Source organism: Tursiops truncatus, chromosome 2 (assembly GCF_011762595.2).
Source record: "Tursiops truncatus isolate mTurTru1 chromosome 2, mTurTru1.mat.Y, whole genome shotgun sequence".
Lineage (NCBI taxonomy): Eukaryota > Metazoa > Chordata > Mammalia > Artiodactyla > Delphinidae > Tursiops > Tursiops truncatus.
In genome coordinates this window covers 66,966,129-66,992,847 of record NC_047035.1, presented here as the reverse complement: position 1 = coordinate 66,992,847, position 26,719 = coordinate 66,966,129, and the positions used below count along the sequence as shown (strand labels likewise).

The 26,719-nt window shown below is 38.4% G+C and overlaps 1 protein-coding gene across 10 annotated transcripts in view; it reads right to left on the bottom strand.

The window, feature by feature from the left end:
- The window catches only part of HEATR5A (HEAT repeat containing 5A), a 112,154-nt gene extending 86,123 nt beyond the window's left edge, over nt 1-26,031 (bottom strand). For 6 of the 10 annotated variants that reach the window (XM_033851200.2, XM_033851206.2, XM_033851207.2 and 3 more), the window contains exons 1-5: nt 25,896-26,031; nt 7,611-7,811; nt 6,114-6,325; nt 4,273-4,381; nt 85-234 (exon numbers count right to left, since the gene is read on the bottom strand). In XM_033851200.2, coding sequence (XP_033707091.1) covers nt 85-234; nt 4,273-4,381; nt 6,114-6,325; nt 7,611-7,736 — 597 coding nt within the window. In that variant the 5' untranslated portion in view covers nt 7,737-7,811; nt 25,896-26,031. Of the gene's footprint in view, nt 1-84; nt 235-4,272; nt 4,382-6,113; nt 6,326-7,610; nt 7,812-13,449; nt 13,533-14,316; nt 14,484-25,256; nt 25,415-25,895 lie in introns of those variants that run through there. The other 4 variants (XM_073800572.1, XM_073800573.1, XM_033851202.2 and 1 more) reach the window with 4 other exon arrangements.
- Nucleotides 26,032-26,719: the final 688 nt, after the last annotated feature.

Sequence of the window (26,719 nt, the reverse complement as noted above, 5' to 3'; positions counted from 1 at the left end):
GTTACTAGTGTTTTCACTGGGATAAACTGATTTAGTTGTCTTTATATTAATTTTTAGAAATTCTACTCATTAAGACTATTTTACCTTTGCAGCAGCACAACGAACGGCCATGGATCTATCTGTTAAGCAGGATCTAGCAGCTTTATAAACATCCCTGTAGCAAGGTGTAGCAGCAGCTCCCAGTCCACTCAATATGTTTTGCAGACTCAGCATGATCTCATATCGACCTTGTGACTATCAAAGAGGAAAAAATTTAAAGAACAGGAAAAAAAAATTCTCTGTGAAGAACAGTATTAAGCATTGAAATTTATCTCATATTAGAGAAATACTCAGATTTTTGTACACACTAACCAACCTATTCTGACATCAAGACACATGAATAATTGCTATTTCTTACAGTGTTTACTATTTTAAAAGTGTTACTTGTATATATTACACTTCAACATAATACAAATTTTATAGGGTTGATGTGCAGATTAAATGAAATTATATGGGAAGCACCAGGCATATGGCTTGCATGTTGTCAAGCACTCAATAAATGGTTGCTATAAATGAGGTAACATGGTAAGAGTGCATGGTCTGCCACCTACTAGCTATATGTCTTTGGGCAAATCTGTTTCTTTATCTTAAAGATAAAAGTTAAATGATTGTTGTGAGGATCAAACGAGTTACTACATGTGAAGTGCTTAGAACAGTGCCTGACACACAGTAAATGCTCAGTTGAGTTCATAGCTATTGATATTTTACCATTTATTGGTTCGAGTATTTTAACTCAGAGGTTAAAAGTCTGGGTTTAGATTTTAAAAGACCTGGGTTTGAATCTTGGCTCTGAACCTTAGTAGCCATGTGTTTGTTCTTACTTATTTCTTCATCTATAAAATGAGGATAAGGGACCTCCCCAGCGGTCCAGTGGCTAAGACTCTGTGCTTCCACTGAAGGGGGCATGGGTTCGATGCCTGGTCGGGAAACCAAGATCCCACATACTGCACAGCGTGGCCAAAAAAAAATGAAAAAATGAAATGAGGATGAGATGAACCCCACTGTGCCAGTGTGACAAGTAAACAAGCCCCTGTGGGGAAATCATTCACCACAGTGCCTGGACTTAGTAAACACTCAAGAAATAGTAGCTGCTTATATTATGATGTTTTACTAAATGTTCCAAATGCTTTCTATGTCTCAGGAAGTTAAGGCCACTACAGGTAAGTTAAAGTTGGAGAAAGATCAAGTATCATTTTCATAGTAATGTTGTTAGTTTATTTTTGTTCAAAGGAGCATGATAGTAATTATAGGTAGATATTAACAAAGTGAGTCCTAACGGGAAACTTCTTAACTTTCTTTTACGCCAATTTCAAATGCTATTTATCACTACTGGTGTGTATCAAAGGTGGAAATCCCTTTTGACATCTCCAAAACGTTGTGGTACTGAACCAACTAAATCATAAAGGTAAAAGTGGAGGAGCAATAAAGTACTTAGCAATAACTTTACATTTTCTTTTTTTAAAAAAATATTAATTTATTTATTTGGTTGCACCAGGTCTTCGCTGTGGCAGGCAGTCTCCTTAGTTGTGACCTGTGAACTCTTAGTAGCGTCATGCATGTGGGATCTAGTTCCCTGACCAGGGATCGAACCCAGGCCCCCTGCATTGAGAGCATGGAATCTTATCCACTGTGCCACCAGGAAGTCCGTAACTTAAAATTTTCTCAAACCTATAGAGTAATCCTCTGTTAACCATGAGGCCTAAAAAGTATAGCTTAATCAATGGAGTTAAGAGAAAAAAAAAAGTTTAAAGTGGCGATACCTCAGTAAATAAAAGATCTTACAGACACATCCTTTTAAATAAAACCAGATTTATGGATGTTAACAGTCTCTCCTCGTGGTTTGCTGTTAATCTCAACATAACTGAGAATTTTCCAGCCTTCCTGCTGTTATTGGCGCCTAGTTTCATATCATTACAGGTGGGAAAGATACTTCATGCGATTTCAGTCTTCTTAAACTTTCTCAGACTTGTTTGGGACCTAATATGTGATCTACCCTGGTGAATGCTCTGTGCCCTAGAAGAGGTATGTTTTGCTGTTGTTGGGTGGAATGATCAGGTTACGTCCATTAGGTCCAACTGGTCTAATGTGTAGTTCACTCCAAGGTTTGTGTCTTGATTTCTGTCTGGGTGATCTGTCCATTGATGAAACAGGGGATAACTGCAGTCCCCACTATGACTGTATTGCTGTGTATTTCTCTCTTTAAGTCTGCCAATATTTGCTTTATAATTTAGATGCTCTGAGGGGTGTATAAATATTTACATTGTTATAACTTTTTTTTTTTTTTTTTTTTTTTGGTACGTGGGTCTCTCACTGCTGTGGCCTCTCCCGCCGCAGAGCACAGGCTCTGGACGCGCAGGCTCAGTGGCCATGGCTCACGGGCCCAGCTGCTCCGCGGCATGTGGGATCCTCCCAGACCGGGGCACGAACCCGTGTCCCCTGCATCGGCAGGTGGACTCTCAACCACTGCGCCACCAGGGAAGCCCCTGTTATAACTATTTTAAATAGTGATTATTGTAGCCATCATGCTACACATCCCTAATAGGTTACATTCTAATTAAACCTACTATTTACCACTTCATAGTGGCAAGACCCTTAAAACAGTACAATTCCATATACCCTCTCATATGCTTTATGTTGCTGTTTTTATATATTCTAATTCTATATATGTTAAAACCCACAATGCCTTCCATTTCTTTGTCTTCATCATGAGCTTTCTCTTACATAAATAAAGAATTAATGTATAGCCTATACCTGTGTCCACATGTTACCATTTATGTTGCTCAGTATCATTTTGTAAATCTGTTCACCTCCAGCATCAGGGTGCCTTCAGAGCAGAAAGATTTCCTTTTCCTTTCACCACTAAAAGACCTGCCACTGATAAATTATCTCAACTTCTATCCATCTTAAAATATCTGAATTTTCTCAGATTTTTCAAACATATTGGGCAAAGTTTTTTATTTTATAAAATGGTAATAAACTCTTATAAAAACTACAAAAAAATATCTCTCCTCCTGAATTACCTTCTTCAATCTTTGTGTAAACTATTGATGTTCAAAAGTGATCTGCTGAGTTGATTCTCTCACCAGTTTTATGTTATGGACTTCACTTCGTAAAATTCTTGAATCAGTTACATTCTTCTTGAAATTTGGCAGATTTTATTATTTATTTATTTTTGCGGTACGTGGGCCTCTCACTGTTGTGGTCTCTCCCGTTGCGGAGCACAGGCTCTGGACGCACAGGATCAGCGGCCATGGCTCACGGGCCCAGCCGCTCCGCGGCATGTGGGATCCTCCCAGACTGGGGCACGAACCCGTGTCCCCTGCATCGGCAGGTGGACTCTCAACCACTAAACCACCAGGGAAGCCCAAATTTGGCAGATTTTACATTTGAATTTTCCCATGTTTTATCTTGATACAGTTAAAAAGAAATGTGTGTGACAGGCCAGCATTTTAATAAATTGTTTCAGGGCTGTTCTCTAGACTTTTTCCAAGCAAGGTAAGAACAGGAACTGGTGTGATTGTTTTATATTTAAAGGTGCTGAGTTATCCTTAAATATAAGGTACCACAGACTTAAAATTTTTGATATACAAACATACAAATGCTTTAATTTCAAAACTTGTTAAACTATAGTTGGCAAGAAATTACAGTATATCTTGGAAGTCCAATAAACAGACAGTTACAAAAACAAAGAGTCTTTCACAATGGTAAATGATGCCAACAAATCAATGAGGCTAAGGCTGACAATATATATCCTGGCAACTGAAAGGTTATCCTGACCCTAGTCATGCTTATGTCCTCCACACTCTTTCCTACCCTGATTTTATTCCTTACACCCTTCTGATGCTGGTACAATACTAATCCATCCATCAGGTATATGGTAGTTACCAACTACGTATCTGGATCCTTGGTGACAAGCACTTGCTCTGGCACTAGTAAGTGGTATCAGATGGAAAAGGTGATGCAAGAAGAGGGAGCAGGGATGGGTCTGCCAGAGAAACGCCTTAGTTTGTGCCCATTTGAATTTATCTGAATACACAAAATTTTATTGCACGATTGCTTTTCTAATAAAGATTCAATATACAAAGTACATATGTGCACTACCTAGAAATGTCATTTATGGATATATTTACATACATACATATATTTACATATGGATATATTTACATACATACTATGCTTGTCATAGGTAAAGCTCTTTTATTGACTTAAGAAACCATTAAAGTCTGTATTTACCTCTGCACTCTTCATAGCTTTAAGAATATTGCCCACTGTATCAGTAAAGGTGTTACCCAGTATTCTACCCAACTTCTTATACAAGGAACCCAAACACACCACAGCGGCGCTGGAACGACATTTAAATTAGAAATTAGTCATGAATTAAAAAACAGGAATAAAAGGATCTTAGCACACGTAAAGATGACTACTTAATTTTACTTTTAAAGGATAAAATTTCCCAGAATCTATTCCACTGTTAAATCCTAGGGAATGACACTTAGGTATCAAATAATTACATTTTCAATACAAGAATTTTAAAAAGATATATCTTCAACTAATCTAAATCTCAGCCCAAAGATTCCATCCCCTCAAATTTTTTACAAAATAATTTTTAATAGAACTGAGCTTCATATATCAGATAATCAAAGATGGTCTTAAAGATAAAAGAAAAAGAACAATGTTCTCATCAAGTCTGAAAACTTTATGGGAAAATACATTCTACTATAAGCTAAAAATTAAATAAACAAAAATTTCTATAACATTAGTACTATGCAACCATACATGGCAAATTGCCTTCTCTAAAAAACAGGTGATAAAATGAACTGAGTCCTACGGAGAAAGAAACTAAGTTGTTCTTTTAGGATCTTAGAAGAGTATTTTCCTATATATTTACTATTAATTTTCACTACTAAGAATTAATAAACTAAAAGAACATACAAAACGTGAAGAATTTAAAATACTTGTGCCTTAAACACTCAACTGCTAAAAGTAAATTTTGTTTATTTTTATATATTTATTTATTTATTTGGCTGCACCGGGTCTTAGTTTTGGCACGTGGGATCTTCGTTGCAGTGTGAGGGATCTAGTTCCCTGACCAGAGATCGAACCCGGGCCGCCTGCATTGGGAGCTTTGAGTCTTAACCACTGGACCACCAGGGAAGTCCCTCAACTGCTAAAATTTTTATCAGACAGTTTTGATCCCCAAATCTAAGCTTCAAATGTCTAAAGCTTTTTTTTTCTGTACACGGGCCTCTCACTGCCGTGGCCTCTCCCGTTGCGGAGCACAGGCTCTGGACGCGCAGGCCCAGCAGCCATGGCCCACGGGCCCAGCTACTCCGCGGCATATGGGATCCTCCCGGACCAGGGCACGAACCCGCGTCCCCTGCAGGCAGACTCCCAACCACTGCGCCACCAGGGAAGCCCTAAAGCATTTTTTAAAAGAACTGTTTCTCAGTCCATGGGAAAATGTTAGATCTTTCTGAAAGTTAGATTCTTTAAAAAATGAGTAAAACAATTTGTATTCAGTTTCATAATAATTATCAAGTAGTTTGGGTTCTTTTTTTTTAATATTTTTTTTTTATTTAACTGCATTGGGTCTTTGTTGCTGCGCGTGGGCTTTCTCTAGTTGCGGCGAGCAGGGGCTACCCTGTTTGCAGTCCACGGGCTTCTCACTGAGGTGGCTTCTCTTGTTGTAGAGCACGGGCTCTAGGCATGCAGGCTTCAGTAGTTGCAGCATGCAGGCTCAGTAGTTGTGGCACAGGGGCCCTAGAGCACGCAGGCTTCAGTAGTTGTAGCATGTGGGCTCAGTAGTTGTGGTGCATGGGCTTAGTTGCTCCGCGGCATGTGGGATCTTCCAGGACCAGGGATTGAACCCGTGTCCCCTGCACTGGCAGGTGGATCCTTAACCACTGCGTCACCAGGGAAGTCCAGGGGTTTTTTTTTTAAAGACTTATTTTACTGAAGTACAGATGATGAACAATGTTGTGTTAATTTCTACTGTAGAGCAAAGTTTGGGTTCTTTATAAAAATGATACAACAAAGAAGAACTCTTTTATGTTCAGTTTTAACATTTAACTTACAGTTTGGTGGGAAGATAACTTGGAGAATCATCTTTGCTTCGAATAAGATCATTACATTTATCGATTGTCTCATAAACAGAGAATGTATCTCCAATACTATAAAGAATGGCTAGATTCTTAGCAAGGAGTTTGCGAGTAGGAGGCCCTGGGGAGCTGTTCAACAAAGATAGGAGCTGTTCCACAAGAGTTTTCTGTTTCTCCCTTACATCACTCTAGAAAGGAAGGTAACAAAGATAATTCAAGTCAACATAATTACACATAATCCTCTAATATGATTTTTCTTTCATATAATTAAGAACTAACTAAAAGCCTCTAGAAAAATGCAAAATTATTTTGATTAAATAGTACAAATAAGTTGGTGGCATGGCTATTACACCTCATTAACAGGTAGTTTGTTGCCCTGCTGATATCTCCAAAAAATAAATTCTGAACTACAATATACTGGAGTCTTTGTGAACAAAGACAAGGGCTCTATTTTTTCTATGTCCTTCTTCTTAGGTTTGAAAGGTAGAGCAAATTTATATCTTAACTAGAGCTTCTTAGTTCTTAAGTCTCTGCCCAATATATATCTGCATCAATAAGCAGCAACCTAAAACCTATCACCAGAGCTGATCTTGTAATGGGTTACCTGTTTTACTCAGATCATTTTCTAAGTTTAGTGCAATTTTCTTTTTGCAAGCTTACGCATCTAAATGCCGATAGTGTGACTCCATTTTACTTGTCTATGCTCTGAAAAAGGAGTACAGAATATCATCACAGTGGTAATGGTATTCAGGTGCTCCCTGAGGCCTAAACTTCCACCATAAAATATTTGTTAATTTAGTGTATGGATTTTTGTCATTTGTTAAATTCTAAATGTCTCCATGAGTAGTCTTTGCACCATTTCTGTATTACATAGGGTGCTGTCATTCTGTAGAATATCTTTATTTTTAGGAGATGTATGCAAAAGTATTAGAAGTAAAGCAGCAACTCACATGGCTCTGTAAAACAGTTAAACATGGCAAAATGTTAACAACTGCTGAATGTCGGTAAAGGGTATGAGTGATTAGTCTTCACTTTCTGGTAGCCATTTCATAAACTTTTAAAAGGGAATGTGTTTACTCAAAGGCTCCTCAATTCTTACTCCCCTTAAAGAGTCCACACTTTTTTTTAAAGTGAAACTCCCATCACATTATTTAGCGCTATACTGCACCAGGATGTCATGCATGTGGAGTGACACAAGGTACAGAAGACAATGCTAATGAAATCTAACGCAATGTGCTCTGTAGTTAGTTTTTAATATATTTGAAAGTAATACTACAAATACTGGCTAATTTCTTCCTGCTCTTTTGAACAGAAGAAACCTCCTATTTCAATATAAAGTCTTACTAAGGTCTAACCTTTGAAAGCTAATTTAGGTTATACTGGACAGAACTAGAATATCAAATCAAAGGAACTTAAACATTATCTGGCAAGTAAAAAAAAACCTCAAAAAACAGTTTTTGCAATTTTACTCACCCTGCTGGTTGCTAGCAAGAGCTTCTCCAAATATCTCAACCAATCAAAAATAAACTCTGCCTTCTGAACGTCACCAAGTTGATTGTATGCTTCTTCATTCAGCAGTAAGCTATGAGCTAATTCCATTCCTTGCAGAAAATTCTCCTAGCTGGTCACGATTGTTCTCATTAAACTTCAGTCAATATACCTAAGGAAAAAAACCTATAATAGAGGAAAATAATATTTTAAAAGGAGGGTGAAAAGGAACACAATCACAATACTGGAAATCTTCCACAGAAAAGCACAAAGCATAAATAAATGGAGACATCTTTTGTAACAGCTCTAGGGTGAAACTGGGAAAATCCCAATAGTAAACCCTAGTTAACACTGACACAAAACCCCTTTTTTAGAGAGCAGACAGGAAAACAGAGTAGGATTATTGACATTCACATGCAAAAAGTTGCTAAACAGAAGAGACGTTCCATTAAAATTTTGAAAATTTTAAGGTTAGACTACTCAAGATTTTCAGTTTTCTCTGTAGCATAAGCACCTTTTTACTAAAATGGGTCATGGGTACATATTAACAAATGACCAAATCTCCAGACCTCCTGCTAAAATTCTATAGTAAAGCTTGATGTCTCCCTGGATCTTTGCCTCCATAAATAACCTGTCATTTACCTGGAGATTCAAGGAGCAGAGGGACTTATTCCTATTAAAACCTGTTCTCCCAATCTAACAAAGACACTGCCTGAGGCTAGGAGTTTTGGGAAAGAGTCCCATCCCAACAAGTATAGATAGTCTCCTTATCGCTGAGAGCCCTGCTGTGAAAGCAAACTCATGTTTCTGAAGGCACTTGGATGGATGTTGTCCAGGGATCATAGCAATAAAGATCATGTCTGCTCTGACCCAGATCCAATGTAGCCTTCACGTCTGTTGCAGGAAATAATCAACATAAGACAGAGGAGGTTTTGTTTTGTTTCAGATTCATGATCATCTCCTGGGTACACTCTAGTTCCTGTGTTGCTTATATACAACACATAAGCATGTGTGCACAATACATACACACATACACAAATCTATAAGATGGCATTTGTGGTTATGGAATTTTTTATTTCTAGGTGCATGCTCAAGTATATGGCAGTAAAACACCATGATGTCTGTAACTCATTTTCACATGGTTAAGTACATCAATCAATTAGCCATAAAATATGGCAAAATGTTAACAGTTGAATGTTGGTAGTGGGTATGTGAGTAATCATTTTACTGTTCTTTAATTTTTCTGTATTTTTTAAAAGATCACAATAAAAAGTTGGAAAAATTATTTAAGAAGAGAAATTTTTTAAAAAACATAAGTTGGCTTTAAAAAAAATCATTACTACTACTTACAGGAGTAACAGCTATCATCAAGAACATTAAATGACAGAGATAGTACCATATACATATAAGATGGATACTCCTATTCACTGATGTACCAAAAATAAATTTGATACCTTATAAATAAAACTCCAAGCTGAACAGAAACAGGTAATTGGAACTGCACTGAAATACAGACAGAATGCTACAGGTAATTAAACTAAACCATATAAAATACAGAGCTCATATTCCCCTAAATAAATCTCAATCTTTTGTAGAGAAGCCAGCAAGATGTATTAGAAAATCAGATGGGAGAGACATGGGAAGGCTTTTCTTTCCTTTATTTTTTTCTCCAAGAAAGTTCATGGGTATAAAATTACCTAGAGTATCACATCATCATTATTGTTAAATAAGTAAAAGAGCCCCTCTAAAAGACAGTACTCGCAAACTGGTACACTGTTGGCTAAATTTGGCCTGCAATGTACGTACCAGGGAAAAAAATTAGTTACTAACATTTAAACATAAGGTTTTACACAAAAATCTGGGTCCATATCCCATACCGCAATGAATGACGGAATCTAAGAGGGGCAGGGACTCTCCATCAGGCACAGTCGCCAGCTAGACTGCCTCATTCACTTACATTATTTGCCAATTTCTATGGGTATTCAAGTTTTCAACCCCTACTCTTTACCTTACTTTCGTCCTCTGGCTTGGGTTAATATCCTATATTTTCACTATGACGCTGCCCCAGAGGCCAAAAGACAGCTTTGATCACCACTGTCTTCTCAAACCTATGTGCTGCTTTTAGCCATCTGGGTTGTCCCTCCCTAATTAGTCCTGCCCACACGCCCAGTGCCACCCATGACCTAGCACCAACTGCCCTCAAAACAAAACGGAAGTGCACATTTGATTATTTTCATAAATGTCAATTTTGAGGAACAAGAACAATATAAACAACCATGCTAACAAATTTACTTTTATAAAGATAACGTGAATTTTAGCTTCTTGTTTAAAAAACCCTCCTTTGGGCTTCCCTGGTGGCGCAGTGCTTGAGAGTCCGCCTGCCGATGCAGGGGACACGGGTTCGTGCCCCGGTCCGGGAAGATCCCACATGCCACAGAGCGGCTGGGCCCGTGAGCCATGGCCGCTGAGCCTGCGCGTCCGGAGCCTGTGCTCCGCAACGGGAGAGGCCACAACAGTGAGAGGCCCACATACCGCAAAAAAAATAATAAAAAACCCTCCTTTACTTTCTTAAATTATCGAAGTGAACTGACCAAAATACATATAATTAAGGATAAAGTTAATAAATGTTACAGAAATAATTTCCAGAAGAAAGCTACTAAGTGTACCGAAGGTGAAAAGCAAGTTTGCACTCAGTATCTATGACTGTGAGAGGAAAAAAAAAAACCTGAGTATCATAGAGAAAACTTCTTATAACCACCAGGGCAACTCAAAATCTCAAGAATCAAATTACCCTTTTTAGAGGTCATTAGGACTGCTCAAGAGACATTTTTTTCCTTAGGCAGCAGCAATATTGTGGTGTAAAATGATCTATCAAGAAACAAAATAGCTAACACAATGCAATAATAAATAATTCAGTAAAAGGTTGAGATCATAAGCAGGGCATAAAGTTATCTACAATGCCCTCAATACATTCCTCATATAAATCACTCCTAAAAGAAGCAGACAATTCACACTGGTAATCCCACATCTAAACCCCCAAATCTAAAATGCACCTGCAATCTCCACATACCTACCATCAGTGAGAGAAGCAAATGCATTTTGCAAATAACAGATGCTCCTGCTCTAACCTACAGTTTCACTTTAGGATGATGAATACAAACGAAGTCAATCTACCGTTATGTTTTAATCTAACCACAACCCTATGGCTATATATACCTGAAGGATGCTTATTTTTCTAGTTTTTCTCTTATTTTCCATTTTTATGTTTGTTGAGATTACAAAGTGATTAGTTTATTAAAAGTGAACATATATAACATTTTTCAAGGTACAGTTATGCTACTTGAAAAAAAGATTCCATCAAACTGTTGTGTGCCAACTGTAATGCCAGCCATTATTTTTGACAGAAACTAATTATTTATTGATCACTCATTATAGTCCAGGCACTACTCCAAGCGCTTTACATTTTCTTGAATAATTAATTCGCAAAACTGTCCTTGGGTAGCTATTTTTATTAGCACTATTTTAAGATGAGGACATTGAGGCACAGAGAAGTTGAGTAGCTTTCCTAAGGTCACACAGAACCTGGTCATACACTTCAGCAATCTGACTCTAAATATATGTGCTTTAACCACGAGATACTATGCTGCTACCCTTTTATCCAATCAAGCCTGTCAAACACCTTGAAGCCAGGCATTTTATTTATTCATTCATTCATTTTTATTGAAATATAGTTGATGTGCAATATTATGTTAGTTTCAAGTGTACTACATAATGATTTGACATTTGCAAACATGAAATGATCACCATATCTGTATAGGGTTTACAGAACTATTTTGGGAACATATGCTGAAGTTTATGCAGGGGGGAATAAGTCTCCCTAATCTTTTTGGTCGTTTTAGTTTTTTAAAATGATTTATTATGTCATTTTGAAGAGAGAAAAGAGAAAAAAATCACATACATGCAAAGAAAACATCAAACACAAAATAAGATAGGTTTGTCGAATTGGTTTGTTGTTTTTTTCTTTCCAGAGCATTAAAAGACAATTTACAAAATGAATAAGCCACTCAGCAGTAAATGGAACTAATTCCAGAATGTATCAAGCAGTTAAAGTTTCGGAATCTTTCTCATACTTAAATTTAAATTACTTTTCTTTGACTCTCAACTCACGTCTCTAAAAGACATCACAACAGCTTCAACTCAGCCTCCAGTCTTTAGCTTCTCAGTATTGTTCAAAAAGCACACAATAAAACAAACAAAAAACCTCTCAAGAATCTCCCATACTTCAGGTACATACATAAATCTTTTTAAAACCTATTCCTTTCAAAAACCAAAACAAAACCCCAAAACAGTAATTAGCTTGTTGGGGAAGAAGGAAACTTTCCTCTACCCTTTTAGGTTTTTCTGGATGGTCTAAGATTAAATTGACATGAGACAGATTAACAGGAGAAAAATTTAATTCTGGACATACAGAAACCCCATACACAAGAGGGTCAAAGACCCCAGATACATGAAATGTTGAAAGACAGAAAGGTAAAATAAGGTATTATGCCATTCTAAACTAAGGAATGGGACAGTGGCCTGGGGCTTCGAAGGGCAGGAAGAGTCATTCACAGGACGATTAAGAAGAGTAAATGTTTGGTAACTAGATGTTTGCTCTCACATAGAGATGGGTCTACTTAGATTAAAATTACCTCCAGCAATAACTCTTTTCTGGGAAAAATCCCAAATTTAAATTCTTCTAAGTAGTTATGGGAGGGGCAGTATTTTCTCTTGAACCCACAGCATCTCGACTGCCTTTAGTTCAAAACAATCCTCATGCAAAAGTGACACACTTCGGGCAGTTCGTTCTGAATCCCAAGATTTAATCTAGAAAGAAGATGGATCATTCTTTACTGACCTATTATTCCCTATGACCTGTGATTCAGGATTTGCAAAATTACAGGTTACAAAATAGGAACTCACAAGTTACACAGAGCATTAGGTCATAATTAAGATGTTGCCTAAGGAAGGCTGCCCTTGGTAGAAAGAAAATGAGGTCTTTCTGTTACTGTACTTTAAATATCCCTAGGCACAGTCTTAAAGTTGGTTTGCTGACAAACTGTATTTCACTGGTTGTAGGGTAAAATGACTATTGAAGGAAATCACTTATAATTCTAGAGTTAACAGTTTCTTCTTAATGATTTTAAAATCCTGTCTGTATTCCATTTTTGAATCTGAAATACCTTGCTTCTTCCTACAATAAACTATTTCAAAATTCACCTTAAAAAAAAGCCTTCCTTCAGGAAGCCTTTCATGATTATACTGTCTTCTCTTGGTATAGCACTTTTTCCATTATTATAGTTATGCTTCATAAAATGTTTGGCTTCTCTAGCCATCATTTAAATTGTGAGATGCTCCTGGTATTTTTCCAAATCATGATTCAAAAATGTTAACAATGATTATTAGAGTAGTAGCATTATGGGTAATGCTATCTTCTCTAGTCTCCAAATTTTTAATGATTTAAAAACTTTTAAAATGAAACCCTTAGAAACCAAAAAATAAACTAAACTTCCGTTAGATTCCTAACTTTTATAATCCATAATACCATTTGTTAGCATCATCTTCGTAACATCACAAGTGGGAAGGACAAATGTATTGCCTGCTGTAGTTCACGGCAATGCCTTTCACTTTCCAAACAGATTCCCAAATCACAAATTGACAACAGTAGCTATTACTCACTGAGCCAGGAACTTTTAGGTGCTTAATTTATATCACCTCTAATCATCACAAGGAAGAAAGCAAGGAAGGCATTACTCATCCCCATTTCATGGAAGAAAAAACTTACATGCCAATAAACAGTAGAGCTGAAAATGAACCCAGGTCTCTTTGGCAACAAAGCTCATTCTCCTTCCTCAATGCTAGGAAGCCCTTCCACAGGGGGGAAAAAGGAAAAACAGCATTTTTCATTAAGATGTAAGAGACAAAAAGTGTGGAATAAACAGGGCATGGCGGGGGGTGGGGTGGGGAGGCATTACTTTATATTTGGGCTCATTCTCTCCCTATTTCCCCCTACACCTTTTAGTAAATCACAAAATAGGTTTCACCTCCCAAGTCCTCCAAGGATAAGGGTCAATTAAAAAGGCAGCACTGGGAAAACAGCAAAAGGAACAATACAGATGAGGTTGGTAAACTTAAAATTAAAAGCTAAGCATGTCAAGACAGTAGACTTATAACAATGCAGACTAGTGGTTCTCAACTCTGGCTGCTTTTTTTTTTTAATTAAAAAAATGTTTTTTAACATCTTTATTGGAGTATAATTGCTTTACAATGGTGTGTTAGTTTCTGCTTTATAGCAAAGTGAATCAGCTATACATATACATATATCCCCATATCTCCTCCCTCTTGCATCTCCCCCCCCCCGCGCTCCCTATCCCACCCCTCTAGGTGGTCACAAAGCACTGAGCTGACCTCCCTGTGCTATGTGGCTGCTTCCCACCAGCTATCTATGTTACATTTGGTAGTGTATATATGTCCATGCCACTCTCACTTCGTCCCAGCTTACCCTTCCCCCTCCCCGTGTCCTCAAGTCCATTCTCTATGTCTGCGTCTTTATTCCTGTCCTGCCCCTAGGTTCTTCAGAACCTTTTTTTTTTTTTTAGATTCCATATATATGAGTTAGCATACAGTATTTCTTTTTCTCTTTCTGACTTACTTCACTCTGTATGACAGTCTCTAGGTCCATCCACCTCACTACTAACTCAATTTCATTTCTTTCTATGGCTGAGTAATATTCCATTGCGTATATGTGCCACATCTTTATCCATTCATCTGTCAATGGATACTTAGGTTGCTTCCATGTCCCGGCTATTGTAAAGAGAGCTGCAATGAAATTGTGGTACATGAGTCGTTTTGAGTTATGGTTTTCTCAGGGTATATGCCCAGTAGTGGTATTGCTGGGTCATATGGCAGTTCTATTTTTAGTTTTTTAAGGAACCTCCATATTGTTCTCCATAGTGGCTATATCAATTTACAGTCCCACCAACAGTGCAGGAGGGTTCCCTTTTCTCCACACCCTCTCCAGCATTTATTGTTTGTAGATTTTTTGATGACAGCCTCTGGCTGCTTTTAAAAAATACTGAAGTTGAGCCTAAACCAACTTAATCAGAATCTCTGGAGGCTGGGGTGCTGTGACAAATGGATTTTTCATTTAATCCTCACATCACCATTATAAAATGGTGACCGGGGGTAGGCTGCAGCTCCACTCACCACCAAAGTCATCCCTCTGCTAGCCAATCACCCCTGATTTTCCAGGAGGAAAATCACATACAAGTTTTGGAGCAATGGCTTGTAAGAAGCCCACACCCTGTTTCCTTCTGACGTTGAGTTCATTTTGTTGTCCTTGGAAAAGGCTGTTTTTCTTTAACCAAAAATAACCAAAACACTTAAAAAAACCCCAAAAAACTAGCACTATTAATTTATAAGTAAAGAATGCTGAGACTAGATAATATAGATAATTTTAATAGCTGATTAGTGTCCCCTACTCTCCTATAATTCATCTATTAAATTGGGTAAGAAAAATTTAACTTGATTATTATTTTTAGATAAGCCCATAGCAACTGAAACTGCTTTAGAAAATAGCAGGAATACGACAATGAAATTCAAATCTATGATATTAGTATTTGACATGAATTTAGTCTTTCTAGTTGTCTGTAATAACCCTAAAAATAAATTAGTTAACCATTAGTTAATACTTTAAAATGTTAAGTGTATAATACTGATTTAAGCTCAGTAAGGATTTGATTTAGCTGAGTGATTCAAAATTATACGTACTTTAAAACTAAATATTATAAATATAAAAACTTCATAGCCAATACTGAGATTTTAGAAAAGCTGATAGATTCATAGTGACAGTACAAACAGATTCCACTCTTTTGGAAAATATGAACAAGCCATAGAAATATCAAAACCATTTGTCAAAAGCATCAGCTTTTGAAAATTCATGCCAGAGAAAGAAAAAGGAAAATATCACAAGCGTAAGTGTTGATTACAGCACTATGAAAAGTGAAAACTGGAAACCTGAAAGTCCAACATTAGAGAAATGGTTAACTTAAGTTTGACATTTTCAAAGAGTATTAGGCTCTTATTAACAATTATAATTATGGAAACTATAAGTACATAAATCTTAAACGTCGAGGGCGTGTCATAGGTAAAGCAGTGTTTCCTAAAGAGTGTTTTGTAGAACAATAGTGCCAAAGAATGAGGAAATGAGGATAAGTGTTGTGTGTGAGGGAGCAGAATCCAAATCCAAATCCAAATCATTTTGGGAAATGCCAAGTTGGCAGTTTTCCTTCCTACAGAGGGTCCCCACACATGTAATATGGTAATGTGCACTACGTATTGCCAGGAGCGTGTGTGTGTGTGTGTGTGTGTGTGTGTGTGTGTGTGTACACACACATAAAATATATATAGGGTGGGCAAAAAAGTGCCTTCAGTTTATTAAGTAAACATAAAAGACACACTTTTCATTTTCACCAAGAACTTCATTGAAAAATGTATTCACCCTTTTGTTCCACTATCTTCTGCCATCTTTCAGGCAACTTCATAATTCCATCTTCTCAAAACTTTTTATCTTTTTGAGAAAAGAACTGTTCCAGGTGCATTTTACAGTCTTCCAGGGAACTGAATTTTTTTCCAATAAGAGAATTTTGCAAAGCCCGAAATCAATGGAAATCCGAAAGTGCAATATCTGGTGAATACAGCAGATGAATCAGAACTTCCCAGCCAAGCTGTAACAGTTTTTGCCTGGTCATCAAAGAAACATGCGGTCATGCGTTATCCTGATGGAAGATGATGCGTTTTCTGTTGACTAACTCCGAATGCTTTCTGTTGAGTGCTGCTTTCAGTTGGTCTAATTGGGAGCAGTACTTGTAAGAATTAATCGTTTAGTTTTACAGAAGAAGCTCATAATAGAGCACTCCCTCCCAACCCCACCATATACACATCACCTTCTTTGGATGAAGACCAGCCATTGGTGTAGTTGGTAGTGGTTCACTTTGCTTGCCCCACGATCTCTTCTGTTCCACATTGTTGTACAGTATCCACTTTTCATCTCCCATCACAATTTGTTTTAAAAACGGCACGTTTTCATTACATTTCAGCAGAGAATCGCATATGGAAATACGGTCAAGAAGGTTTTTTTGGCTTAAATTATGTGGAACCCAAACATCAAAGTGATTCACATAACCAAGATGGTGCAAATGATTTTCAACACTTGATTTGGATATTTTGAGTATGTCGGCTATCTCCCACCTCATATAAGGTTGATGGTTCTCAGTTAATGTCTCGATTTGATCACTAGCAACTTCAACTGGTCTACCTGACTGTGGAGCATCATCCAGCAAGATATCTCCAGCATGAAACTTCGCAAACCACTTCTGACATGTTCGATCAGTCACAGCGCCTTCTCCATACACTGCACAAATCTTTTTTTCTGTTTCAGTTGTGTTTTTACCTTTCCTGAAATAATAAAGCATAATATGCCAAAAATGTTTTTCTTCCATCTTCAATATTAAAATGGCTGTACAAAAATTCACCAATTTTGATGTCTTTTATTATTTTTTAATAGATCTTTATTGGAGTATAATTGCTTCACAATACCGTGTTAGTTTCTGTTGTACAACAAAGTGAATCAGCCATATGCATACGTATGTCCCCATATCCCCTCCCTCTTGAGCCTCCCTCTGATCCTCCATAGCCCACCCCTCTAGGTCATCAGAAAGCAGCCAGCTAATCTCCCTGTTCTATGCTGCTGTTTCCCACTAGCTAACTATTTTACATTCGGTGGTGTACATATGTCGATGCTACTCTCACTTTGCCCCAGCTTCCCCCTCCCACCCCGTGTCCTCAAGTCCGTTCTCTATGTCTACATCTTTATTCCTGGACTGCAACTCGGTTCATCAGTACCATTTTTTTAAGATTCCACATATATGCATTAGCATACGGTATTTGCTTTTCTCTTTCTGACTTACTTCACTCTGTATAACAGACTCTAGGTCCATCCACCCCACTACAAATAGCTCAATTGTGTTTCTTTTTATGGCTGAGTAATATTCCACTGTATATATATGCCACATCTTCTTTATCCATTCATCCGTCAGTGGACATTTAGGTTGCTTCCATGTCCTGGCTATTGTAAATAGTGCTGCAATGAACACTGCGGTACATGACTCTTTTTGAATTACGGTTTTCTCAGGATATATGCCCAGTAGTGGGATTGCTGGGTCATGTGGTAGTTCTATTTTTAGTTTTTTAAAGACCGTCCATACTGTTTTCCATAGTGGTTGTATCAATTTACATTCCTACCAACAGTGCAGGAGGGTCCCCTTTTCACCACACCCTTTCCAGCGTTTACTGTTTCTATATTTTTTGATAATGGCCATTTTGACCAGCGTGAGGTGATACCTCATTGTAGTTCTGGTTTGCATTTCTCTAATAATTAGTGATGTTAAGCATCTTTTCATGTGCCTCTTGGCCGTCTGTATGTCTTCCTTGGTGAAATGTCTATTTAGGTCTTCCACCCGTTTTTTAACTGCATTGTTTGTTTTTTTGATATTGAGCTCCATAAACTGTTTGTATATTTTGGAGATTAATCCCTTGTTGTTTCATTTGCAAATATTTTCTCCCAATCTGAGGGTTGTCTTTTTGTCTTGTTTATGGTTTCCTTTGCTGTGCAGAAGCTTTTAATTAAGTCCCATTTGTTTTTGTTTTTATTTCCGTTACTCTAGAAGGTGGGTCAAAAAAGATCTTGCTGTGGTTTATGTCAAAGAGTGTTTTTTCTATGTTTCCTCTAAGAGTTTTATAGTGTTTGGTCTTACATTTAAGTCTTTAATCCATTTGGAGTTCACTTTTGTGTATGGTGTTAGGTAGTGTTCTAATTTCATTCTTTTACATGTAGCTGTCCAGTTTTCCCAGCACCACTTACTGAAAAGGCTGTCTTTTCTCCATTGTATGCTCTTGCCTCCTTTGTTGTAAATTAGGTACCCATGTGTGTGTGGATTTATCCCTGGGTATTCTATCCTGTACCGCTGATGTATATTTCTGTTTCTGTGCCCGTACCATACTATCTTGATTACTGTAGCTTTTTGGTATAGTTTGAAGTCGTGGAGCCTGATTCCCCCAACACCATTTTTCTTTCTCAAGATTGCTTTGGCTATTCGGGGTCTTTTGTGTTTCCATACGAATTGTAAAATTTTTTGTTCTAATTCTGTGAAGAATGCCATTGGTAGTTTGATAGGGATTGCACTGAATCTGCAGATTGCTTTGGGTAGTATAGTCATCTTCAAATATTGATTCTTCCAATCCAAGAACATGGTATATTTCTCCATTTATGTCATCTTTCATTCCTTTCATCAGTGTTTTATAGTTTTCTGAGTACAAGTCTTTTGCCTCCTTAGGCAAGTTTACTCCTTGGTATTTTATTCTTTTTGTTGCAATGGTAAATGGGAGTGTTTCCTTAATTCTCTTTTTGATTTTTCGTTGTTGGTGTATAGGAATGTCAGAGATTTCTGTGCATTAATTTTGCATCCTGCAACCTTACCAAATTCACTGGTTAGTTCTAGTAGTTTTCTGGTGGTATCTTTAGGATTTTCAAGTATAGTATCATGTCATCTGCAAACAGTGACAGTTTTACTTCTTTTGCAATCTGGATTCCTGATAAGTCTTTTTTTAAATGCATGCAGATATGACAGCTCTCACATGTAATCTAACAAAATCGTTTCAAATGAAGTTAAAGACAACTAAGCGCTACTAGAGCTATCTTACAGAAAAAACTGAATGAACCTTTTGGCCCACCCAGTATATATATGGCACTCGATGTTTCTCAACATCTTTTAAGTATGAACCTTTGCCCCACCTTTACCTTTTTCTTGTTTTCCCCAGCTGGGAACCCTATGAACTCAGTGTTCTATAGTACACAATCTTTAAATACTAATCATTAAAGACTATTGTAAGTCAAAAAATTTAAAATTCCCTTTCGTTTATACTGTGATAGGATTTTTTAAGAAGTAGAAGAATGCGTAACAAGTCAATGTCACACTTCTGCTTAAAAGTAGCCATTTCTGGGACTTCCCTGGTAGTGCAGTGGTGAAGAATCCACCTGCCAACACAGGGGACACGGGTTTGAGCCTTGGTCCGGGAAGATCCCACATGCTGCAGAGCAACTAAGCCTATGCGCCACAACTACTAAGCCTGCGCTCTAGAGCCCACATGCCAAAACTACTGACGCCTGTGTGCCTAGAGCCCATGCTCCACAACAAGAGAAGCCACCGCAATGAGAAGCCTGCGCACCACAACAAAGAGTAGGCCCCGCTCGCCGCAACTAGAGAAAGCCCACATGCAGCAACGAAGACCCAACGCAGCCAAAAATAAATAAAATTTTAAAAAATAATAAATTTATTTAAAAAGTAGCCATTTCTGATTAATATTTTGGATCAAATTATCTAACATTCAGAATTCTAAATATAAACAGAATCTTTTCTACTCCTGGAATATGAGTAAAGAAAAAAATAGTTTTAATTAACCTAGTATATTTAAGATTTATCAGTTCACATAAAAATCTGTATTATTCATAATTTTAACAATCTAAAAATGGCTTGTTGCACCATAAATTTTAAAATTTCATTTTTGGATTCTGAATACAATTCCCATAAAATCAACTTAATCCATGTTGTCAACCTAATCCATTTTGTCATATGACAAAAATCTAACTTGCATCATGCCCCAGGCACAGCACTAATACCTTGTTTTACTATATAATGAAAATACATTCAGTGTACCAAGATTCAAACAATATTTCCTGCAAACTTGGTAGAAATGGCAAGAATGTTGCTTCTCACCACTGCATAATACAAGTCAATAGGAAAGGCAGATACGCTCAACTCCAAAAACTGATGGGGAGCACATCCTATAGGACAGAGAAGCTAGGATGGAATAGGAAAGAAACAGGAGTTATACAGAAATTTATAAGTTGGGGTAAGAAAGGGCCAGAAGTAGGGATGCAATTTCCTTTGCCTTCCTTTCTTGTTTTTCCAAAGTGCTGTAGATTACCATTAGGGACAAGAAGAATGGCAGAAGCTGCATTCGATGAAGGAGATTGCCAATAGGGGCCCCATTTGATGTCCAGCCCTGGGAATTCTCCTTGCAGATTACAAAAGAGAAAACCTTGAAGGGTAAAAGGAAGTATGGGTGGAGGGGGAGGGGAACTGAGCAGCAGGAACCAACTCTAATAAGGAAATGACGGAACAGGAACTAACATTTCTTGAGGATTTACTTACTAGAAACTTTTAATTCACTATCTCATTTAATCTTCATAACACTGAGACTCAGATATTATCATCCTCATTTTACAGATGAGGATAATGAGTTAAGCAATTTGTCCAACATGAAGACGCTATTTAAGTGGGAGAAAGATTAACGCCTACATCTGTCTAGTTTCAATGTCCATGTTCCTTCAACTACTTTCTACATTCTCTTCATATAGTCTCTAATCACTGCTATTACTGACAGTTACTGCCATGCCCACTGAAGCATCTAATCTTTATAACTTTGTTCTTTCTTATCACTTCACTCTCATCTTAGGTCTCCAATACTTTTAGGCTTTTTGATAAAGTGTGAGGTCTACTAGAGACATCAACTTCCAGAGGGCCCTTTCCATCTAGACAGTAAATCAATAAGTACTAACAGTGTTAGGTTAGTCTGGCTATTCTTGACAATTTTTATCACTCTTTATTCCACAAACCAACTCTTCCACCTCCCCCTGGGAAGAAAGATTTCACTTTGGAATTCCAGAAGGCAAATTTTAAAAGAGAAATTTTACTCTAATATCTCCTACCACACTCAATTTGAAAGTCACTATCTAGCAATCTCACTACTTGGTACCTAATTATGAATCCAGTAACAAGAAGTACAATAAAAAACAAAACAAGTTTAAAAAAAAGAAGATATACAGCAATTGTTTCAAAGATCATGACCTTTACTGACGTAAGTTTCTTGTCTCTCAACACCAGTTTATTCTTAGTTTAGTTTAGACAAGACTAATAATCCAGTTATCTGGATTCTAGTTAGGGTGGAGTAGAGCACCATATTAAAAGTGAAGAAGCAAACTCATTGAGAGCAGGAAGAAGTCAGAGCAGGCAGGTATCAGTGATGGAAGTGACCAAAATACTATTTAATACAGATATTTTAAAAAGCAGGCAATATGGGGATACTTAGTTCAAGAGCAAAGTGCACAAGATGCCATTATTCCCCCAGCTCATCAGAGGCCAGGAATCCTTGCTCAATTTTCCAAAATATCACTGTTTTTGCTGCTCATGAAATCTGCCACGTAGGATTTCCTAGTCAGCCATTAGAGTCCACCTGCTATAGAATCCCCTCCTTTTTCCCCTTCTAACTATTCATGGCTCTTGCACGCTGGTTAGCATTCACAGATTCACCCTTAATGCACACTATGGTCTCACATCTTGGCTTTTCCTCATGGTTCCCACTTCTAATTTACAACATATCTTATGAAATGCCTAGTCTATAATTTAGCTACAGCTCTGACTCTCTTGGAGCCCTATCTGAGGGTTCTTGTTTTTCAGCAGACACTGCTTCCTACTCCCTGCCAGATGCCTAAGTAGGCTCTTAACGTTGCCAAGTGCAGCTCCCTGGAACAACTCCATTATTCCTCTGCTTTCTGGCTGCCACCATCATGGCCCACCCAAGTAATACACTGAACATACCATCTATTACCTCTAACCCCTAGTTGCTCTGGGGCAGCACTCCATAATCAAACTCACTGATATTTCTGCAGCAAAAGATAAACATTCACATAAAGGTGGGATAAATAATGACTATAAATAGCTTCATATCAGCTCAGGTGATGTTTTGCTGCCAAATGAGTTAAGAAAAAAGCCTTTTGGACTCTGTAAGTTTACGGGATTTTATACCTGCATATACTTTTCTTATCTTTTTTGTTTTTTTGCTTTGCAGATTTCCTCCCAAAATATCTTTAAAAAATTTTTGTGCATTTCAATGGGTAATTTCAATTTTCTGATAATTTTTTTTTTTTTGCGATACGCGGGCCTCTCACTGTTGTGGCCTCTCCCATTGTGGAGCACAGGCTCCGGATGCGCAGGCTCAGTGGCCATGGCTCACGGGCCCAGCCACTCCGCGGCATGTGGGATCTTCCCGGACCGGGACACGAACCCGTGTCCCCTGCATCGGCAGGCAGACTCTCAACCACTGCGCCACCAGGGAAGCCCTGATAATTTTACTTACATAAAAAATGTATTGAACAAGTGAGGTATTATTATGAATATATATACAAAAACATGCATATATTCAACATACAGAAATCTACAAGCCCAAGAGAAAAGGATATAGACAGATGCTGTTGTATATCCATAGAGAAGCATAATCTAGAAAATAAGTACAAAGAAGTACATATATAAAATATTTTATTTAGTGAAGTTAGAACCATACCACGGTTTTAAGATAAGCAAAAGTATATACTCTGCTTTAAATATTTAAATATCACCTCATACAAGTTTTCCTTCTTTCCTGTCACATAATTAGCTCTAATTTCTTAGGCAGGTAACACTAACATAATACTTTAATATGGCTATATTATGCTTCTTTTCTAGAAATAATTATCTTTTAAGTTGTTACTACTAAAAGAAAAACCCTAACATGATTCAGGATACATGCTACAGTTTCAATCTGTTGGGTATCTGTTTAGACGGTTCCAATTTCCAATTTGGGTCTTACTGTATATATACGTTTGACTTCATGCTCACAGTTACACTGTCAATAATTTTCTGTCTGATCTTTTAATCAATGTCACTAGATTCATGGTAAAAAAAAAAAGTCTGAGTAAAAATAACTTACTGTTACTTGTGAAAAACACAAATATTAAAAAGAGACTTTACTAAATGAAAAAAAATCTCCACATCAGATCTAAATTAAAACTAAAATTATAAAGTTGTTAGAAAACACGTAAAAATCCTTCCCTTTCTCTAGCCTTCCAAAAGGCTAGGATTGCTGAAATTGAAAATTATTAGGTAAATATAACAGAAAAGGCATGACCTTTTTCCCTCATTACACATCTAGGATGTGGAAGCATTTATGGAATCCAGTAGTTCACCTAACATAATGAAAAAGATGAAGAATTAAAACTGAACTTAACCTACTTCCTCACACAAAAGATACAGTGATTAAGAGTTTACAGAGTTCTAGTCCAGGGTCAGCAATTTTTTCCTGTGAAGGACCAGAGAGTAAATACTTTAGGCTGTGTGGACCACACAGTCTCTATCACAACTACTCATAAACAATACATAAACGGCCATAAATAGATGACTGTGGTTATGTTCCAGTACATTATCTATAAAAACTGGCAGCAGGCTGGATTTGACTCACAGCCTGTCAATTGCTGACCCCTAGTGTAACCCAAAGAATTTAACACTACAAATAGACAAAAGATTCAATTAAATGACATAAACAAGTCTCTACTAATTCCTTAGGCCTCAGTTAATTCATTTCTTAAATGAAGTTTAATAACAGTTTCTGCAGTCTCCTTAAAATGCAGAAATGCTTTTATGTGAGAGGACTAAGGTCCCACGAAGGGGCTGTTCAAAGCCATCAACTATACTATGGATAATTAATGAAACACAAGAGTCAATAAAGCCTTTTTAAAAAAATGCCGATGTCATTAAACTGGTTAATCAGGATTTAGAATAAAAGAATTTTAGAATATGAAGGGACCTGAACAAATCCAGAGTTTAATCTTTTACTTTATTCAAAAGATAATTAAGAAAAGCTCATAAAGGTTATCAACTCTCTCAATCCCCTTTTTGAAATAAAGCTGAATGGAAGAAAGGAAGATAGGTGTATTGCTTAAAGACGAGAGTTCTTAAATTTTTTCCTTAGAGAACGTATTATTAGTGCAATTTCTAAAAATCTTAAGGTACTTTGTATTATGTATTTTCTGTTCTTAAGTCAGATACAATGATAAACAAAAAGAAAAGAAGAGAAAAGTTAACAAAGATCCGTAAACAGCAATGGAGGAGCTTAAGCTAAAATTCAGGTCTCCCGTCAGTTTAGGAATCTTCCAATACTATAACTATCTATATAAAATAGCTGTACTTTTTCCAACTGTCACTATTCTTGTTATAAACCCTGCCTGCTTACCCATTTCATTAAAGGGGAAAAAATCTATGGTATTAAAATGTAAGACAAATCTCGGCTTCAATGCTGACCTACAACCACTTTCTCCAAGACATACTTTCTAAAATGTTTGAAAATGAAACAGGGCAATTCTCCTTTCCCCATCCACCTAATCCCAGCTCCAAGCACACTTTTTCCTTACACTATAATCTCACCAGAATATTTTCTCTGACAAAGTTCTGAACCCTACTTATGGGCCCCTTTTTTCCCTTTTAACGTCTTCTCTAGGCTGTTAACTTCCTTAAGGGCGCTGAGCCTGCACATAAAAGATGCTGAGTATTTGTTGAATAAATGACTGCACATAAAAACAGTGTATAACTATGACCTTTAATAAAGGATCACAAATCACTTGACACCTATTCTCTGACTTGACAGTTACAAAAATCATCTTACCTTATCGGAGGTATACATTACTGTGACTAGTAAATACCGTAAAGCGCTTCATAAAGTTTCCAAAGACTTTATAATCCCTTGAAATGACACTGTGCTGGCCGAAAGTAGGGTAAGAAGAAGTGCTTCCTCGTACTAAGCAAATGCTACCCCGGCAAAGGCTTACTTTCCTTGCAAGAAGGCACTATCCATAATCCACTCCACTGCTCCCGGAAACGCGCCTCCAGGGTTGCGCGCGGGCGTTCGGAGAACCTCTCCCGAAGCTCGGGTTGGGGCCCCGCTCCCGGCCAACCCCCGGCGCGGCGGGCGCCGCCAGGGCGGGTCCGGGGAGTGGCGCGCCGGCGAAGCGGGCTCCGACCTTCCGACCTTCCCCGCAAGCCTGGGGGCTCCCGCCGGCGGCCAGAGTCCACGCCTACCTGTTGTGCACGGGGGAAACCAGACTTCCCCGGAGCCCAAGAGGAAGGACGGAGTGCATGGCTACTCTGCCATCCCCGCGCCGCACTTCAGCCCCTTCTCGGCGGGCTCCGGCCCCTTCGGCCAAATCACCTAATCCCTCGTCCCGTTCCTGCTCCCCGGGTCCCAGCTTCCTCCACCGCTTCGCTGCCGCGACCACCCCGGGGACCCTCAAGCCGCTCAACTTACAGTGCAGGCCCCGGTGTGTGGTTCTTCGCAGCCAGCAGGCAGCAAGGACACCACCCCCTCGCGCCGGGAGCCGCCTCCACCGCGGGGATTCCCGACTGCTCGCTCCCGGGGTCCGCCACGACCACGACTCAGCGACCGTCCCAGCCTCGCCAAGTTATCGGACCCACAGCGCGGAGACTCGCAGGCCGTAGCGACGGCGGGAGGGGCACGCGCGGGGCGGGACTGAAAGCTCGGAGCCTGGAGTGCGGCGGGAGCCAGCGATTGGGAACGCGCCCCGTACCGCGCCGAAGCCCCGCCAGCCGGCCGCCGAGCTATCGAGCGCCCACACTGGCAGGCGTGACTGCTCCACCTCCGAAAGAGCGATGGCGGAGACTGTGGCCTAGATTGAGGCCAGGTCAGCGTCTTTGAAGTCTGGAGAGCTTGGCCACACCCATTTTTGTTTGTTTTCGACGCTACCCAGAATCCTTGGGGCATCTTAAGTCTAAGACACAACTGGAGACTGTAGAAATTCAGGCAGGGAGTGCCGTGGGTGTAGGTGGTGGAATGCTAGACTGGGAAGGGGCCTTAGAGAGCCTTGTGTCCTACAGCCCGAAACTCTGGGGCCTGACGTAAAGTAGCTTGCTCAAGGTCACACACCCAGTCACTGGCGGAACTGGGATTAACAACCTCTTGGCCCCAAGTCAAGTGCGTTTTTCTAGTATACTCGGCATTTTGAACGTAATTTTTCAATTTTTATTTTGAAACAAGCACAAGCTTACAGAAATGTTGCAAGTATAGTACAGAAAACACTTTTCTTTCCTGAACCATTTGTGATCTAAGTTGCT